The sequence below is a fragment of the Rhinoderma darwinii genome, chromosome 2 (genome assembly GCF_050947455.1).
Source record: "Rhinoderma darwinii isolate aRhiDar2 chromosome 2, aRhiDar2.hap1, whole genome shotgun sequence".
Lineage (NCBI taxonomy): Eukaryota > Metazoa > Chordata > Amphibia > Anura > Rhinodermatidae > Rhinoderma > Rhinoderma darwinii.
In genome coordinates this window covers 451,565,331-451,585,194 of record NC_134688.1, presented here as the reverse complement: position 1 = coordinate 451,585,194, position 19,864 = coordinate 451,565,331, and the positions used below count along the sequence as shown (strand labels likewise).

The 19,864-nt window shown below is 44.9% G+C and overlaps 1 protein-coding gene and 1 long non-coding RNA gene across 2 annotated transcripts in view; one reads left to right on the top strand and one right to left on the bottom strand.

Annotated features, from left to right (window-relative positions):
* Window positions 1-2,188: 2,188 nt before the first annotated feature.
* LOC142741558 (uncharacterized) lies at window positions 2,189-14,096 on the bottom strand. The gene is made up of 5 exons (XR_012881195.1): window positions 13,674-14,096; window positions 9,765-9,827; window positions 5,140-5,224; window positions 2,653-2,731; window positions 2,189-2,221 (listed from the first exon to the last, which is right to left on the bottom strand). It is a non-coding gene; the product is annotated as an uncharacterized LOC142741558 (long non-coding RNA).
* Window positions 14,097-14,790: 694 nt separating this feature from the next.
* The window catches only part of MRPL39 (mitochondrial ribosomal protein L39), a 74,258-nt gene continuing 69,184 nt past the window's right edge, over window positions 14,791-19,864 (top strand). Inside the window, exons 1-2 of the mRNA XM_075850926.1 lie at window positions 14,791-14,957; window positions 15,378-15,584. Of these exons, the coding sequence (XP_075707041.1) occupies window positions 14,852-14,957; window positions 15,378-15,584 (313 nt within the window). The 5' untranslated portion in view covers window positions 14,791-14,851. The remainder of the gene's footprint in view (window positions 14,958-15,377; window positions 15,585-19,864) is intronic.

Below are 19,864 nucleotides of genomic sequence, written 5' to 3'. Positions count from 1 at the left end.
TTCTAATCTCATCCACTCTGCTGCGACTGTGATACGCTGCGGATTATCCACAATAAAATGTGTTGCATAAAATCCGCAGTGTTCATGCCTAGTGTGTTCCTACCCTAAGGCCGGATTCACACGAGCATGTGCTTTTTGCACGCGCAAAAAACGTGGCGTTTTGTGCATGCAAAAGGTCATAACAGCTCCGTGTGTCAGCAGCGTATGATGCGCGGCTGTGTGATTTCCGCGCAGCCGCCATCATTATGACACTGTTTGTATGTTTGTAGCACGTGGTGCTTTTCTGTTTTCATTCATAGTTTATACGGCTGCGGAAGTGCTGGGCGTGATTTTCACCCACCCATTGACTTCAATGGGTGCGTGATGCGCGAACAATGCACAAATATCGGACATGTCGTGAGTTTTACGCAGCGGACACACGGACACACGCTGCGTGAAAATCACTGACAGTCTGAACGGCCCCATAGAGTAACATAGGTCCGTGCCAGGCGCGTGAAAATCACGCACGTTGCACGGATGTACTACACGTTCGTCTGAATAAGCCCTAACAATAAGGCCCAGTTCACAGAGTTTTTGGGCCTTGATAATGACCCGGACACTGCGTCAGAATCAGCACCAAACAACTTCCAAAACCGCCTCCCATTGATTTAATCTGAAATCAATGGGAGCCAGTTGCGGAAAAAAGAAAAAGCAGCACGTCCTTTCTTGCCGCGGTTCCGCCTCTGACCTGCCATCGAAATCAATGGGAGGCAGAAAATGCATTTTTCGCTGCGTTTTTTGTCTGCTGTCCTCAATCGCCGCGAGCAAAAAACACAGCAAAAAAACGCGGCAAGATAGTGTGGGCAGGTCAAAATCTGCCTCAAAATTCTTTAAGGAATTTTGAGCCAGATTTTTTTTTGCCTGCAAAATACTGTGTGAACAGGGCCATACATAAACAGCACTTTGAGATAATTTACTCACCGTGTCAGAAGAGCTGCTCCCACTCAAGTCCTCTTCCGGCGATGTCTTCCAGGCGAGGTCTTCGGTCCAGACGTCCAGTCCTTCACCTCCAGCCAGGCTCCAGGTAAGTTTTGTCCATGTGTGTCCGCGGCTGCGCGCGCATCGTTCGCGGGTGCGCGCGCGGCCGATCGCGGGTGCGCGCGCGGCCGATCGCGGGTGCGCGCGCGGCCGATCGCGGGTGCGGGCGTTCGTGGGTGCGCGCTCGCGAGTGCGCACGCGCGGGAGTTTCCTTGTGCGCGCGATCGGGTGCGCGCTGCGGGCGGACTGTTTGACGGCCCCCCATGACGAGGGGAGGGGGCCCGCAGCAGCAGCAGCAGCAGCTCACGACATTCTTTTGGTGAAAAAAACGGGCCCCATTACAGGGGCCCGTTTTTTCCTACCAAAAGAATGTTGCGGCAGTTGCCGGGCCCCCCTTTCAGTTAGGTTTGGCCGGGCCCCTCACACCACTACCCCTAATACCCCCCTGATGGCGGCCCTGTCTACATGTACCATGTCTGTGTTGTCATAGGATCACAGATATGGAATACAAATAAGGCAAGTTCTAAGATGTAATCTACATGAAAAGATGAGTAACTTTGTAAACACATTGCATGACTCAAATAAGTCGAGTCGCTTCTCCCCTTATGTAAATCTACCCTCCCAAAGCAGACACTGAAACAGAGTTGGATTTTAATGGCCACAGCAGCCGTTTATTATTTAAATAACAATAACTTTAAATACCATAATTTTTGAATCCCCAAAAAAGGGGATACATCATAACAACAAATAACCCACTGCGACCCTATCAGGGTCATAACATTATAAACCAACCAGAATGACAGGGGCAAGTCCTTGAAGCCACCGATACTTAATTTTGGCCATCTGCCCACAAATACCTTACCCCCAGCCGTAACCCGGCCCAGGAGCACCAAATTACCTTTTTGCAGATGACCACCATATATATATAAATATATATAACCCAGCTTTCAAAAGGGGTAACACCCTAAGAAGCCGACAAATTGGGGGTGCATCCCGTGATGCATTCCCCCCCACCACTTTTTACGACCTACTTCAAGGACTCCCCCCCGCAGCTGCAATGACAAAATTTAACCTCCCCCAAAGACAAATGTCAATAAGCAAATAAACTTTGACGAGAAGAACCACCATCCGCAGCAACCTTTTGCCGCGGTCAACCGATCCACATCAGGGCGGGCGGGCGGGAACATGTTCCTGCTTCTGTGTCCTGGCGAAGAGAGGGAGAGCACAAACAGGAAACAGGTACATCCCCTTCAATCCCCACCCCTTCTCACTCAAGCCCTCCTGCTGTCCCCCCCCCCCTTTCCTCTCATAGGCCAGCCAACTCTGTGTCCCTCCCATCTATTTTAGTCATGGATGCCTTCCCTTATTCCTTTTTTTCTTCTTTCAGTACGGCCTCTTCTTTACTTATCTCGTACTGATCCAGAGTTACAGCCTATATTATAGTCCAGAGCTGCATTCACAATTCTGCGATTTATTATTAGAAATAGTCAGCAAGCTTGTAGACAGACACCCCCAATCATCTTATCTGACCTCCTATAATGTAGTTAGGTTTTCCTGAAACAGAATACTGTCCAGTGTATGCGGCATAGGCTAAAAAATCCCAGAATGCAAATCACAGAACAAGCAGATACTGACCCTCAACGAACACAGGGAGATTTCAGCTCCGAAACGTGCAGATTTTTTAAATGCAGGTTTGGTTATGATTCTGTAACATCTGGGGAATAAAACCACAGTATTTAGAAAATGAAGTAGCTGCAATGGTGTATATCTAACAACAAAGACTCCGTAAGCAAAATGCATTAATTGTCTTTGAATTTTTTTTAACCAGTTAGGCAGGTGCTTGTCCTGTTCACTTGTAAATTTTAGGCGCTGGGCTGTACGGTCTGGACATCATTTTATGACTGCAATTACTACTCTGAGGTTGATGGTGAACACAGGGGGTTGCAGGTCGAAAGCAGGCAGTAGCAGCCACCATCTTGAGGCCTACCAGGCCTAAGGCTAGAGGCGTAGTTAAATTCTCTTGAACCCGGGGCAAAGATTCAGTTTGGTACCCCCCAACTTCTTTTCTTTTAACTGGGGCTAATGAGACTATATGTGTAAAGGATCTGCCAGACACAGCTTCTGTGTCGACGCCCATGGGTAATCAGGTTAAATAGAAGGAAAAAACGGCTGGCACTGCTGAACCAGAATCACTGGTATAAACGGAGCATATAAAAATGGTCTTCTTATCTTTGCTGATGGTAACAGCTACGTTGCCTAGGGGTGCTCATCGATCAGTACAGCACAATGGAACTTGAATGAAACAAGTAGAAATATTGAGGCACTCACCGGATTGCAACAAACTTCTTTATTTCTGGAGCTCGGTCAGGATGTGGAATTAATTCCACATCCTGACCGAGATCCAGAAATAAAGAAGTTTGTTGCAATCCGGTGAGTGCCTCGATATTTCTACTTGTTTCGCCCATGGGTAATCAGTCTGCACTTGCTCCTAAGTCTGAGAGAGTGACACGATCTTCTACCAGTCAGGCTGGGAGGCTTAGGAGTGGGAGAGCCTATCACAGTCTGGCCAGACGGAGCTAGCTCCCGCCCTCTGTCTATTTATACCTGCATTTCCTGCTCCTCCTTTGCCAGTGATTCTTTTCTGTTTCCTGGCTCTGCTGCTCCTGCTATGATTATTGACCTTGCTTCATTTTTGACCCTGGCTTTACTGACTACGCTCCTGCTCTGCGATTTGTACCTCGTGCACTCCTGGTTTGACTCGGCTCGTTCACTACTCTTGTTGCTCACTGTGTTGCCGTGGGCAACTGCCTCATTTCCCTTAGCTTCTGTGTACCCTTGTCTGTTTGTCTGTCGTGCACTTATTGAGCGTAGGGACCGTCGCCAAGTTGTACGCCGTCGCCTAGGATGGGCCGTTGCAAGTAGGCAGGGACTGAGTGGCGGGTAGATTAGGGCTCACCTGTCTGTCTCCCTACCCCGTCATTACAATATGGTGACATAATCAACAGCCTCCTCTTGTAGATAGCGACACCCCCCTTGTAGATACTGCCATACAGCCCCTCTTGTAGATACTGCCACACAGTACCACCCTTGTAGATATTGCCACACCCCCTTGCAGATAGTGCCTAACATACCCCCCATTTCTAGGTTTTGCAACACTCCCCCTAGTAGATACTTCCACAATCCCCCCTAGTATATACTGCCACACTCCCACTCTTGTAGATACTGACACATCTCCCCCTTATAGACAGCACTACACAGCCCTACCTGTAGATAGCGCCATTGGGGCTCCCTCTAGGAGTGGAATCCCCAGCCAGTGCGTTGCCGACCCTCTGGCTGGGGATTCCGCTCCAGGAGGACCTCCTGATTTCACTGTCCATATATGGAAAGGGACATCAGGGGTTCCCTCTAGGAGTGGAATACCCAACCAGAGTGACCGCAACGTTCTGGCTGGAGATTCTGCTCCAGGATGGGTAAACGGCAGAAAAGGGAGCTGATAGTTTCCTCCTCTGTCATAATATTCAAGTGTAGCTGTATCCCGAGGACAAAGATAAAGTTGAATATGGCAGTTGCTGGGACACGTCCGGAACAGTAATTTGCCAGGACTGTCTCTGCAAATTTAGGACAGGTCCGGCGAATTTGGGACTGTTAGCAACTATGCCTGTGCCTCCCGACCCAGCACCCCCTCATTCTTACCTCCTAGTTGCGCCCGGGCCCGCCTGCCCCCCTTAGCCATGCCCCTGCCTAAGGCAGTATAGCCCTTGTATCAAGGAGGGGTGCACTCAGCCCAACATCTGCCGGTGTCATCGGAACAAGCCAGCCATATTGCCTAGCTGAATCATAAGTCAGAGCGTCCCAGTAGTGAGAAGATTGTACATCATTTTCAGAACCAATTTTTGTGCCTCCCAGAGTGGGAAGAAATGTCCAAAATTCATGTGGCCGTGTCTACCATTAGCAGCGGCAAAAGGATTGTATCTATTTTTAAATGCAAAGTAAAAGTTAAAGTCGGCACTCTAACTTCATGCTTAGTTTTATGTGTCACCGTGACATTCCTGCAGGGTCTCCACTATCACACCCCACTATTACAATGCAAGCTGATTATATTCTCATTGCTACTTTGCTTACTGTATATCTCCATTTTTCTAATTGACCCTTCCACGGAAATTGATTGATGCATTGTCCATATTGTTGTCATCTCTCATCTCTTGTTCTAAAACGAAAAAAGAAATAAAAAAAATTCAGCTATTTCTTAGTTCTACGTTTTTTTTTTTTTTTTCAGAAAAGCTGGATGACTAATACAACCACCATTATATATGCCACAGAGACTGTCAGAGTTTTGTTTTTAGAAGGAAATGCGCTTTTATATATTCGTGTTGGTCCACCAAAGGTACTGTACATGGTGGGGCAGCAAGCACAATACGTGGGGGGCCCCCTTTATGCATACACAGGGCAAAGCGGGCAGGGTGCAAGGCGGTACAACAAGCACAATATTAGGTTACGTTCACATGTGACGGTTTGGCTGAAGATTTTCTGTTCGAGCATGTGGCGCAAAGTGGATGGGATTCAAATGTCATCCACATGCTGTGGAAATTTTCCACGTAGAAACTGACCTGCAGTGCAGAATTTTAAATCTGCAGCATGTCAAATTCTGCTGCGCAAAGTGCAGGGATTTGTTGCGAATTTTCCCTATTAAATTCAATAGGGAAGAAGAAATCCAGAAGAAGATCCTGTTGTCGCGGATTTCGCTGCAGATTACTTGCGGATCTGCAGCAAAATCCGCTAGTCCAGATAAGTTTAAAATTAAAAGAACACTATACTAAAATCTGAGTAAAAAAAACAACTATATTCACTTTCCCTGGCGCTAACGTGGCAACGCATCCTCGGTCTGTACACCTAGCCTCGAGCGCTGACGTGTCTTGTCATTGCTGGAGTGTACGGAGATCGGCACTGGACTAGGTAAGGGCTGCCACGGGAGCAAGAGGGAGGTGAGTATAGTTTTTTTGAGACACCCAGCTGTTTGACTACAGGGATATCCTCGCCAAATCCTGCATGATTTTGTGCGGATTTGCAGCTGCGGATTTGCTTATGGCTTTCTAGGGGCATTTTTTTTTTTTGCAGCAAATCCGATATGTGTGAACTTAACCCGAGGGGACAGCACAGAAGACCCAATTTTGGGGGTGGCAGAAGGTGAGTCATAGCTGAAAGATGCCTGGAAGAAGGTCTGGGCCAGATGCTGAGGAAAAATAAATGGAAACGCCGACAATCAGAGAAGACGTTGACCCCGTCTCTGATCGTGCTTCTTTTGGCGGGGAGTGGTTATGTAAATCTGACTTTTGCTATAGGGCTCTGTGATTTGAATGTACCCCCCCCCCCCGACACGCATGAAATATGTATCACTGCATAAAAAAAATCCCTAAATAAGCCCTGCAAGACTATCATCAATCCCATGAATACACACACACAATATATATACATATACTGTATATAAATGCTTCCATTGAGGAAGTGAAACGTCGCATTTGTTGGGTGAATAAACTTCACATTTTTTCTTTGAGTGCTGCTTCTGTGCTCTTTTTCTCTCACTGTATATATATATATATATATATATATATATATCTATCCACATACACACTGTATATATTTATATGTATTTCTTAACATGTACAAACATGTAAGTCGAATGGCTTTTCCTACAACTTTTCAGCCACTACAAGCCCAGTCATATTCTCCAATTATAAAGAGGCCATTTAGAATAATTAAGGAGAATTCATCATCTTACATATAGACTTACCATACATAAACACGGAGCGAGTGTAGCTATATACAAGCTGACAAAGACCAGACGCGTCATTTCTATGTTTAAGTCATATCTCAGAGGGAGACACAATATTTAGGATATTAACACAAACATCACGGGGCTTATTTTAGGACACTGCTATGAGCCGGGATGCTGGTTACAACGCTGCACATAACGTTACCGCTGAGGTTTTATGTCAAGTACAAGGGTCTTCGATTTCAGCCGTTATCTCGGCGCATTTACATTTCTTGACAGTTAAAGTAGACAGAAAATAATATTTCCATCAAACTGCATCATGGTGGCGTACAAGTGCTCATTCTGGGGATCAATGCACACGATGTGTATTACATGCGGGTTTTCGGCGCGGATTTGTGTGCGGCAAATCTGCATCGTCATACAGTACCAGCATAGTCAATGAGATTCCTGGAAATCTCATGTACAAGCTGCGGCATTTTTCAGGACGTAAATTTTAAAATCCGCAGCATGTCAATTTATCTTGCGTTTCCGCTTACAAATTGTATGTGCCTAGTGCTATGGAAAATCGGACCAAAACCCGCAACATGAAAACGCCCAGAAAAACGCTTAAAACCCCCCACAAAAACGCAACAAAAAACGCATCAAACAACGCAGAATCCAGTGGGGTTTTTATGTGCGAATTTCCTGCGTACTGCTGCGGTTTTGGTGCATATTTTCCGCAGCAAAATACGCAACGTGTGCATGTAGCCTGATTGCAAAATTGTAACAACTGCAATTGTAAAATATAATATTTATTTATCTAAAACTGACCATAATAATTGGACATTTGTTCAGCTGAAACTATCTCTCCTGACTCCCCTATAAACATACACCCTAAGATCGTCAGTAGGGTGAGGAGAATAAGCTTCTGCTAGATCCTTCTGGCGGTAATTTATCTCTCACAGAAAAAAAAGGATCGGGTATATTGAAATAAAACTTGCCCGATTCCCCTTTGTTGGGCTACCCCCAAATGGGCTGCTTTAACCAAGTCCCCTGGAGCAGGGGTGAACTTAGCCCCTCTGCTGCCTGAGGCGAACTATAAAAAGGCGCGTCCACCCCCCAAATCTATCGGAGTTTTTGCATTACGAGCTTTACACAACAAACACGCAATATATAAATTTTTTAAATAGGAAAACATTTGATGTTTATTTGTTAAAGTGCTGTTTGAAGTATAGAAAAGATTTCAAGAATTATTTTTACTACCAATCAGTGCAGTTCAAATAGTACGGTCTGCACTGCCCCATATCTCTCCTCGGCAGCCAGTCTCATTTGCGGCTTCACTCTCTGCAATTACATTCAGGCCAGTCCAGGACGGGTCGCGCTTAGCGCTGTTTTGAAGCGGCACGTCCTGGGCTGGTTTCTTTGCTCTACCTTCTCTATAGTTGTGGTCTGACTGTGCTGGCTCGATGCCAGTGGTGGATTAATATGATCTTTGGCCCTGTGCGGTCCACAAGTTATGGGCCCACACACTACACGTAAGTATCACCTGCATGTCAAAGTACATCACATGCCACTCTGCGGACTGTCTCTTAGCCTGATCATCTGCTGCCACTCACACTTCCCCACAGCCCCCACCACAGTAATTTACATAGATTGTAAGACCAACATTACCAATAATACCGCCATACTGTTACTGAAGCACATAGTGGCTTAATAATACTTCCACACCATGACTGCATATTACCACCACATAGTGTCTGAATAATACCACCATAGCGTTAATGAATAATACCTCCACTCCATGAGAACATATTATTACCACATAGTGTCTGAATAATACCACCATAGCGTTAATGAATAATACCTCCACTCCATGAGAACATATTACTACCACATAGTGTCTGAATAATACCACCATAGCGTTAATGAATAATACCTCCACTCCATGAGAACATATTACTACCACATAGTGTCTGAATAATACCACCATAGCGTTAATGAATAATACCTCCACTCCATGAGAACATGTTACCACATAGTGACTGAATAATACCACCATAGCGTTAATGAATAATACCTCCACTCCATGAGAACATATTACTACCACATAGTGTCTGAATAATACCACCATAGCGTTAATGAATAATACCTCCACTCCATGAGAACATATTACTACCACATAGTGTCTGAATAATACCACCATAGCGTTAATGAATAATACCTCCACTCCATGAGAACATGTTACCACATAGTGACTGAATAATACCACCATAGCGTTAATGAATAATACCTCCACTCCATGAGAACATATTACTACCACATAGTGTCTGAATAATACCACCATAGCGTTAATGAATAATACCTCCACTCCATGAGAACATGTTACCACATAGTGACTGAATAATACCACCATAGCGTTAATGAATAATACCTCCACACCATAACCACATAGTGACTGAATAATACCACCATAGTGTTAATGAATAATACCTCCACTCCATGAGAACATATTATTACCACATAGTGACTGAATAATACCAGCATACTATTACTGAATAATACTGCCACACCATAACCACATAGTGTCTGAATAATACCCCCATACTGTTACTGAATAATACCGCCACACCATAACCACATAGTGACTGAATAATACTCCCATACTGTTACTGAATAATACTCCCATACTGTTACTGATTAATGCCGCCACACCATAACCATATAGTGATTGAATAATACCCCCATATTGATACCGAAAAAAAACAAGATCACATATCACTAAAACACAGTGTCAGAAAAAAACCCACGATACTGTTAGTGAATAAAACACACTATATATAGATATATATTACCACCATATTACCACCATACAGTGACCATATAAAGGTAGATGCCAGTTATAAACAGGAAATCTGAAGACCATATAAGTGATTACAGTATAGTTACATTGAGTGTCTCACAGGTGACGTCTTCTCAGACTGAAGTCGATCACTTTTACCTTTTCTTCTTCATCCAGCCAAGAACGCAATGACAACTTCTCCTGGACACGATTTCCTTTGCCCTGCAGAATATGACACAGATATAGTTAGCTCCTTGCTTTTCTAGCGCACTCCCTAACTATTCCCTACCTTTACACAAAGTCCCTATACATACTATACTAGGTGCCCCACACAGTAATAGTACACACACCCATTTGTTCCGCAGTAAGTGCTACTTTTGTTCCCCTACACAGTGTTAGTGTCCCCTTTATACCTTACTCAGTGATAGAGCCCCTTTTAGGACCCTCACCCAGTAAAAGAATTCCCATTCAGTACTAATACCCCCTTTATGTCCCCACAGAAATAATGTCTCCACTCAGTAGTAATGCGGCCTTTTATGCCCCCATTCAGTACTAATGCCAATTTTTCGGCCACACTCAAATGCCTGCTTTATGCCCCCACAATAAGGATGCCCCCTTTTGTATGCCACTTTTTTATGCCCCCTTTTTATTACCTAATAGACTTATGAATTTTAACTGAGTTCAGTGGCCCGGCGTAGACGGCATGATGCAGTGATGTCATCGGGCCGGGCAGTTGATGTCATCAGCGTGCTCCCGATCTCTTGTAAAGAGGCAAATAGGTGTGCAGAGGCACAAAAATCCCAATTTCCCAGCTGCTATTTGAATTGTTGAGTATATTAAAATATAACTTTTATTATTTAACTTTAGAAATAGAGTGCCATAAGAAAAGAGTAAACGTACAACATTGCGATGGATTAAAATTGTACAGAGTCGGTTAGCGTGGCATTTGAGATGTGGTGTATATTAACATCTCATGGACATGGTGTGGCTGGCACGGTCGGCAGCTGCAAACTGCCTGGAGAACCTCTGTGTCACACAAGATAAGGTGCAATAGCTATTTCTTTCCCGATCTCTTGTAGGCCTCAGGTCTAAACCAGGCTGTGGCCTACAAGAGCAAATGGCGGAGCAGGGAGCCAATGGCCAGGGATTGGCTGGCAAATTTTAGTCTGCGGGGCAAGCACATAGCACTGGCCCAAGAGTAGCGGCCCATATGGGGGCACTGGGCAATTGGCGGGTTTACCCCCCTAACAAGGCTGCGGAAGAACACTGCTACCTGTCAATGGAAAGATCATCCGCCAGTAGGAAAAATGTTTCTTGATGGCGGAGTACAAGAAAGCCTCACCTGGGAATTAGACTTTCTTGTACTCCGCCATGGGGAAATATTTTTCCCTCTGGCGGATGACTTTTCAGTTGACAGGAAGCAGAGTTACATGAAGGGAAATTATTTTTCCTTGACCTCTAGTTTCTATTGTGACAAATTCAAGTTTTTAAAATGTTTATACTGCTAACTTTTTTGGTAGCTTCCCCTGGACCGTTTGGACTTCGTCGTAGATTCATTTGACTACTTCGATGTTCTACTTTTTTTTTTTAAATAAATAAAATGGTGAAAGAGGGTTGCATGGGGGAGTTTAGATTTCAATAAAAAAAAATTGTTATTATCTCGTTTTTTTTAAATACTTTATTATGGCCTTAGTAATGGCTGCTGTCTGATTGAGAGCGTCCATTACTAAGAAGGGGCTTAGTGTTAACCAGTAAAAAGGCTATCACTAACCCCTATTATTACCCCGGTTTTCACTGCCGCGAGGGGAGTACGATCCAGTACCCGACCATCTGAAGCGATGGTAAGGCAGCAGGGCGGCCACAGGCTGGTTTTACCAGGCTGGGAAGGGACAAAAACCGTGGCCCTTCCCACCCTGTTAATGCTAGGCTGCTGCTGCTTTGTTGTATCTGGCTGGTTATGAAAAATAGCGGGAACCCCACGTCATTTAAAAAAAAACAAAATAATAGAAAACAAATTACGTGAGATCCCCGCTATTTTTCATAGCCAGCCAGATACTATAAAGCAGCAGCAGCCTAGCATTACCAGGGTGGGAAGGGCCACGGTTTTTGCCCATTCCGAGCCTGATATTACCAGCCTGCGGCCACCCCAGTACCCGCCCTTCTCTTCAGACGGTCGGGTGCTGGATCGTACCCAGCTCTTCCTGGTACTCCTGGTGGCGGTGGGTACCGGGGTAATAATAGAGGTTAGTGATAGCCTTATTACTGGCTAACACTAAGCCCTTTCTTAGTAATGGACGCTCTCGATCAGACAGCTGCCATTACTAAGGCGGTAATGAAGTATTAAAAAACAGAGACGTAGTCCAAATAGTCCAGCGGAACCTGCAAAACAAAAATGAGCAGTATGAAAAATAAAAATAAAGATGGCTGCCCCCACAAAAGTACAAACATATGAATAAATAGCTACCTTCGGGAACATATTAAAATAATTAGAAAAATTAGGCCCATAAAATAAAACAAAAAAATTATAACACCTTTCTTTTAAAGAGAACCTTTCACCTCCCCATACATGTACAGCTGAGTGCAGCATGTAATGGGGAGGGCTGCACAAACTCTGGGGCACTTTACATTTTTTTTCCTAACCTCCTTCGTTATTTAGATATCGGTGCTGTAATATTTGGCGCCCGATATTTAAATAACCCCATGAACTGTTAATGGGGAGATAATTGGCAAGGGGGCTTGTAACATCGCTGTGACACTGTCCAATCAGCTACGGACAGTGCCACAGCAAGAGCTGGAGAGAGAGCGCGTGCGCGCGAGCGCGCAGCTCCGCCACCACTACGGAACAGATGAGGAGAAGAAGAGTGTGAATTCTCCTTCTTCTGTTTCATGGCATCGGAGCTGTGCGCGCACGCACGCTCTCACTCTTTAGCTCTCGGCAGACAAGGACGATAAGACTGATCTCTCGCGAGAGATCACACAGTCTTGTACTTGCCTGCCGAGAGCTGGAGTGAGAGCGTGCGCGTGCACATGCTCTCCTCTCTCCAGCTCTTGCTGTTGACATTGTACGTAGCTGATTGGACAGTGTCACAGCGATGTTACACGCCCGCTTGCCAATTACCGCCCCATTGGCAGTTCATGGGGTTATTTAAATATCGGGCGTCAAATATTACGGCACCGATATCTAAGTAAGGAAAGAGGGTAGGAAAAAAAATGTAAAGTGCCCCACTTGAGTGCAGCCCTGTCCATTACATGCTGCACTCAAATGCACATCTATGGGCAGGTGAAAGATTCTCTTTAAAGTGTAACAACTTTTTAAAAAACATTTGACATGTCAGAAGTTTTGATCAGTGGGGTCCGAACACTGAGACCCCCCACTAGCCGCTAAAACGAAGCAGCAGAAGTGCTCGGGTGAGCGTGTGCCGCTTCAATTCTGTTTGGCTTTCCTTGGAGCAGTGTACGGGCTCAATAGAAAGTCTAGGAGTCCGTACATCGCTCACTCGGCTGAAAGTCGATCATAAATGAAGCAGCACAGCGCTCACCCGAGCACTTCTGCTGCTTCGTTTTAGCGATCGGTGGGGGCCTCAGTGCTCGGTCCCCCACCGATGAAAACTTCGGACATGTCACTATGACATGATAAAAGTTTAGTTACAGTTTAAAGGCCATGTACACCTTTAAAAACAATTTATATATATATATATATATATATATATATATATCAAAAAAGATACCTATCAATGTGATTGGTGCAAGTTTTAATTACATTTTATTGAAAATTATTGTTACTTTTTGAGATACAGCTGCTTTTTATCCTGTATACAGAGCAGCTGTATATAGCGCTGAGACCTGAATCCATTAGGTCGCCTATTACCGATCACATCTAAGTTATGAACTTAGATGTGATCGGTAACAGCTCGATCCTGCAGGACCCGCTGACACTGAATCAGTCAGTCCCGCTGACCCGACGGATACAGGATTCAGCGCTATATACATTATATATATATATATATATATATATATATAATGCCCCCAAATCCTGAGGATGCAGATACAGTTGAAAGCGGGACATACCCTCGGCCGTCCGGGACAGCGGGACACCGTCCGGAATACTGGACGGTTGGGAGGAATGATAAGACACCTCGTTCGAAGTCGCTCAAATCGCTTGAAATTTCCCAATCTAATGTGGATTCACACTGAAACTGATCCACGGAAAACGTGCTCACTTGATTTTATGCTGCATCCGGGGGTCACGGGTCTAATCTCCATAAAGTGAAGCTCCAATGGTGAAAGGGCCGGTGTCTCTAATAAAGTGGCCATTCAGTGTAGATGTTTTATTAACTGTGTAGATATCGGACACCACCTTCTGATGTCAGAGCCTGATGATTACAGAGATAAGCGGTGCTACATAGGTGTTACTTATCTCTCTCTGCAATAACAGTCTGTTGCAGTCTTGCAGATCACTTTTGCAATAAATCCCTTCCCTGTGAATCCGATTGACTGACATGCAGTTCAACTCTTAGTTGTGCATAGAGTACTGTGCCCCAGCTGCTGCAGAACATCAATATACACACCTTAGCGGCTACATAACTTAAATAAATAAAAAAATGGATGAAGGCCTTTTATAAGGGATGGCAGGTCATGGATCCTTAGCTCTTCAACTTTTTTTTTTGTTCAGTTATGTGAACATTGGGGGGGGGGGGGGGGGGGTCTCTAGGCTGAAGCATTGTTGTGGGGCTTCTATGCTGCATCTGTGGCTGGTACCACTTTGTAGGGATATCAGCGGCTGGAACCCCGTTATTGGGGACATCAGCGGCTGGCACCTGGTTATGGAGGACATCAGCGGCTGGCACCCTGTTTTGGGGACATCAGCGGCTGGCACCCTGTTATGGGGGACATCTATTGCTGGCATATTATTATGGAGCAACTGTGGTTGGAACTCTTTGGGTCATTTTGACCTGGCATGCTGTTCTGGATCCTACTCTCTTTTACAGCAACCTTAGAGCTACTAATCACAGGCAGTGTACCAACTATTATTGCTTACTGAATATTGGAGGGTATAGCCTAATATTATAAGTATGCTGCGAGCTGTGTCACTTGTAGGACTCCTTGAGTCACACGCTATGAAGCGTGTGTCTTCCCTACACTTGCGGGTAAGGCGCGCCCTCTGGTGGCAGCATGGCGAACCTCGGAACCTTACACACCGATTCTCTGTTTCCGGGAGGGAAGGTTTAGCGTACGGACTCGTGTACATGTGTGTGTCTGTTGCTGTCAGTGAATGTCACAGTAACAGTATAAGCCGGTGCGGGATGTGGTGCGGAGCGGTCATGGCGGGGAGCTGCGTACTGCGTGGCAGGAGTAAGTGACGAGGAGGACGCTATGATCTGTAATAACTCAGCTGTGTATACAGAGGTCTGCAGCTTGTGGATCTCCCCCTGTAAAACTACAAGTCCCAGCATGCCCGGATATATGCTGCATTATTATAATATTCAAGTTTTTAGATATATCTGACTGCTGGGATCGAAGGCACCATTCAGAATAATTTTTCATCCACTTGGCCCAAATATGTTGCCTAGCAACAAAAGATATAGCCTGTGGGTGACAACCCTGTGCTGCAGATCCTCTCAGTCACGTGCCGGTTGCTCTTATTCATATGCAGCCCTGGTTGTGGCTGCCAGTAAGAGGAAGATGGAGGCCGGGGACCAGCGCTGGACTTCTGGGTAGTTTGTTTTTTACGTTCTTGTGATACATCTGCGTTAATGTTTATGTTTCCTCCAGGATTTTACTCTGTGGCCACAGCAACTAAACTTTCTGCGGCTGAAGTTTTCCTGCGGCGGTCCGAGCTGTACGACAAGGAGAAGGAGAGGCAGTTATCTCTTTATCCGCGCACTGAGAAGATCGAGGTCAAACATGTTGGAAAGATCGATCCGGGCACCGTGTTTGTGATGAACAAAGGGCTGTCCACACCCTTCAACTGCGCCATGCGTGAGTATCCCTGTTATTTGTATCGCGAGCCTGTCCCGCTATAAATGTGGTCTGATCTGAGGACATTATGTTATAAAGCAGGTGGAGCTGAGAAGATTGATCTATAGTTTGCGAGAAAGATTCAGTATAACTTGTAATTTATGCCTTTAATGGGTAACTAAACGTTCAATAAACTTCTGACATGTTGTCATAGTGACATGTCAGAAGTTTTGATTGGTGGGGGTCCGAGCACTGAGACTCTCACTAATCGCTAAAACAAAGCAGCAGAAGTGCTCGTGTGAGCGCTCGGCCGCTTCGTGTCAGTTCGGCTTTTTCCGGAAAGCTGATGTAGCGGAGTATTAGGCTCATAGACTTTCTATTGAGTCCGTACACCACTACATTGATTTCCGGAAAAAGCCGAACAGACACGAAGCGGCCGCGCGCTCACACGAGCACTTCTGCTGCTTCGTTTTAGCGATTGCTGGGGGTCTCAGTGCTCGGACCCCCACCAATCAAAACTTCTGACATGTCACTATGACATGTCAGAAGTTTGTTGAACGTTTAGTTACCTTTTAAATCCCTGCTGTTTATAAGCTTAGGAGTCCAGTGGGCGGTCCCACTCCGTGATTGACAGCCCTCTCTGTGTAAGCCCTAATGCACACGACTGTGTGTGCCGCCCGAGCCCTGTCCGTGACCCATGGAAAGATAAGACATGTTCTATAGCCGTGAAAAAACAGTCGATGAATACCTTGAGGGGGTGTCGTTTTTAAAATGGGGTCACTATTTGGGGGGTTCTTTTATGATTTCACTTCAGAGCCTCTGCGATTGTAAACACATACTGCGTAAATCACCAAAATGGGCCTGAAATGTGCAGGGTCCTCTCTCACTTCTGAGCCCTGTCGTATGTCCGGGCAAAAGATTAGGGCTACGTGTAGGGTGATTCTAAAACCAGGAAACGCTGCATAATAATTAGAGCTGTCGTTTCACAAGGGCACAATTTGGACACTGAATAGCATATCTGAAAATATTGCAAATTTCACACTGCAACATCCATTGTGCAGTAATTACTGCAAAACCTGCAAGGTCAACGTGATCACTACATCCCTAGGTGTCACTTCTCTGAGGTTTCCATTGTACTGTTACCTACAGTGCGACATGGTGTCCAAAACCCATTCCGGCAAAATCTGCGCTCCTTCTCTTCTGAGCCTTGCTGTCTACGAAACAGCAGTTTAAAACCACATGCTTGGTATTGCCTTAGGCCGTATTCCCACGGGTCGGATACGCTGTGTAAAAACTGCGCAGCGTATCCGACCTGAAACCCGCAGCACACTGCGTCTGAAAAATCCCACGACATTGTGGTGCGGTTTTTCGAACTAAATTTCTGCAGCGGAAAAAAGTGCTGGAGAAATAAAAACGTTCATACTTACCCCCTCCCTCTTCTCTGCGCATAGTCCGGCCTCCTACGATGACGTTGCAGACCATGTGACGCTGCAGCCTGTGATTGGCTGCAGCATGTCACATTGGATGAAATGTCATCCCAGGAGGCCGGACTGCAGGAAGAAGGAGAGACTTCTGGGAAAGTACGTTTTTTTTAATTTTTCCTTGAGTTGCGATTTTTGAGGCGGATTCGCTGCGACTCCGCGGTAAAAGTAAAAACTATTTATTAAAAAAACAAGCGTTTTGTTTCACCACAGTCCAAGAGCCGGAACTTGTTTTGTTTTTCGGTCGATTGAGCGGTGTGAGGGCTTATTTTTTGTGGGACGAGCTGTAGTTTTTATTGGTACCATTTTTTGGTAGATACAACTTTTTGATCACTTTTTATTAAAAAAAATTTAAAAGCTAAAGGTGACCAAAAAACTGATTTTGGCATTTTAAATTCTTTATTTTTTACGTCGTTGACCGTGCGAGTTAAATAACGCTATATTGTAATAGTTCAGACTTTTACGGATGCAGCGATACCAATTTTGTTGACTTTTTTATTTTTTACATTACTTTAGAGGAAAAATGGGAAAGGGTTTTTTTTCACTAATAACTTTATTTAGTTTTTTTTTTTTTCTACACATTTTATTAGTCCCCTTAGGGGACTTGAACCAGCGATCATTAGATCGCTGGTACAATTCACTGCAATACTAATGTATTGCAGTATAATGTCATTTTTACAGGCTCCTGTAACAGCGCGATCGCTGTTCCTGTCCCTTATTCCCGGGTGTCACCAGTAATACACAGCTGACACCTGCAGCATATGGAGCGGGCTCAGCACGTGAGCCCGCTACATATATAACCCCCCGCACCACGACATGCTATTAAGTCGTGGTGCGCGAAGGGCTTAATGCGCAGCAGATGGTGCAAAGTGAAAATTAAAAATTTTCCACTGATATGCCATTTTAGTGCACAGTATGTTGTGCCCAGATTGTGCCACTGAAAACAAATACCTCATACAATGTTGAGCGGGTTCTCCCAGATATAAAAAATCATATATGTGGATGTAAACTAGTGTTTTGGCACGCTGTTGGGCTCCGAAGCAGGGGAACACCATTTGGCTCTTGGAGCGCAGATTTTGCTTGGTAGTATTTTGTTTGGAGTACATCAGGGTATATGTAATCTGTGCGGAGTACATCAGGGTATATGTAATATGTGAGGAGTATATCAGGATATATGTAAGCTGTGCGGAGTACATCAGGGTATATGTAAGCTGTGCGGAGTACATCAGGGTATATGTAATCTGTGCGGAGTACATCAGGGTATATGTAATATGTGAGGAGTATATCAGGATATATGTAAGTTGTGCGGAGTACATCAGGGTATATGTAAGCTGTGCGGAGTACATCAGGGTATATGTAAGCTGTCCATAGTACATCAGGATATATGTAAGCTGTGAGGAGTACATCAGGGTATATGTAAGCTGTGAGGAGTACATCAGGGTATATGTAATCTGTGCGGAGTACATCAGGGTATATGTAAACTGTGCGGAGTACATCAGGGTATATGTAAGCTGTGCGGAGTACATCAGGGTATATGTAAGTTGTGCGGAGTACATCAGGGTATATGTAAGCTGTGCGGAGTACATTAGGGTATATGTAATCTATGCGGAGTACATTAGGATATATGTAAGCTGTGCGGAGTACATCAGGGTATATATAAGCTGTGCGGAGTACATCAGGGTATATGTAAGCTGGGCGGAGTACATCAGGGTATATATAAGCTGTGCGGAGTACATTAGGGTATATGTAAGCTGTGCGGAGTACATCAGGGTATATGTAAGCTGTGAGCAGTACATCAGGGTATATGTAAGCTGTGAGGAGTACATCAGGGTATATGTAATCTGTGCGGAGTACATCAGGGTATATGTAAGCTGTGCGGAGTACATCAGGGTATATGTAAGCTGTGCAGAGTACATCAGGGTATATGTAATCTATGCGGAGTACATTAGGGTATATGTAATCTATGCGGAGTACATTAGGATATATGTAAGCTGTGCGGAGTACATCAGGGTATATATAAGCTGTGCGGAGTACATCAGGGTATATGTAAGCTGGGCGGAGTACATCAGGGTATATATAAGCTGTGCGGAGTACATTAGGGTATATGTAAGCTGTGCGGAATACATCAGGGTATATGTAATCTGTGCGGAGTACATCAGGGTATATATAAGCTGTGCGGAGTACATCAGGGTATATGTAAGCTGGGCGGAGTACATCAGGGTATATGTAAGCTGGGCGGAGTACATCAGGGTATATATAAGCTGTGCGGAGTACATTAGGGTATATATAAGCTGTGCGGAGTACATCAGGGTATATGTAATCTGTGCGGAGTACATCAGGGTATATGTAAGCTGTGCGAAGTACATCAGGGTATATGTAAGCTGTGAGGAGTACATCAGGGTATATGTAAGTGTGTGGTGTACATCAGGGTATATGTAAGCTGTGAGGAGTACATCAGGGTATATGTAAGTGTGTGGTGTACATCAGTGTATATGTAATCTGTGCGGAGTACATCAGGGTATATGTAAGCTGTGAGCAGTACATCAGGGTATATGTAAGCTGTGAGGAGTACATCAGGGTATATGTAATCTGTGCGGAGTACATCAGGGTATATGTAAGCTGTGCGGAGTACATCAGGGTATATGTAAGCTGTGCAGAGTACATCAGGGTATATGTAATCTATGCGGAGTACATTAGGGTATATGTAATCTATGCGGAGTACATTAGGATATATGTAAGCTGTGCGGAGTACATCAGGGTATATATAAGCTGTGCGGAGTACATCAGGGTATATGTAAGCTGGGCGGAGTACATCAGGGT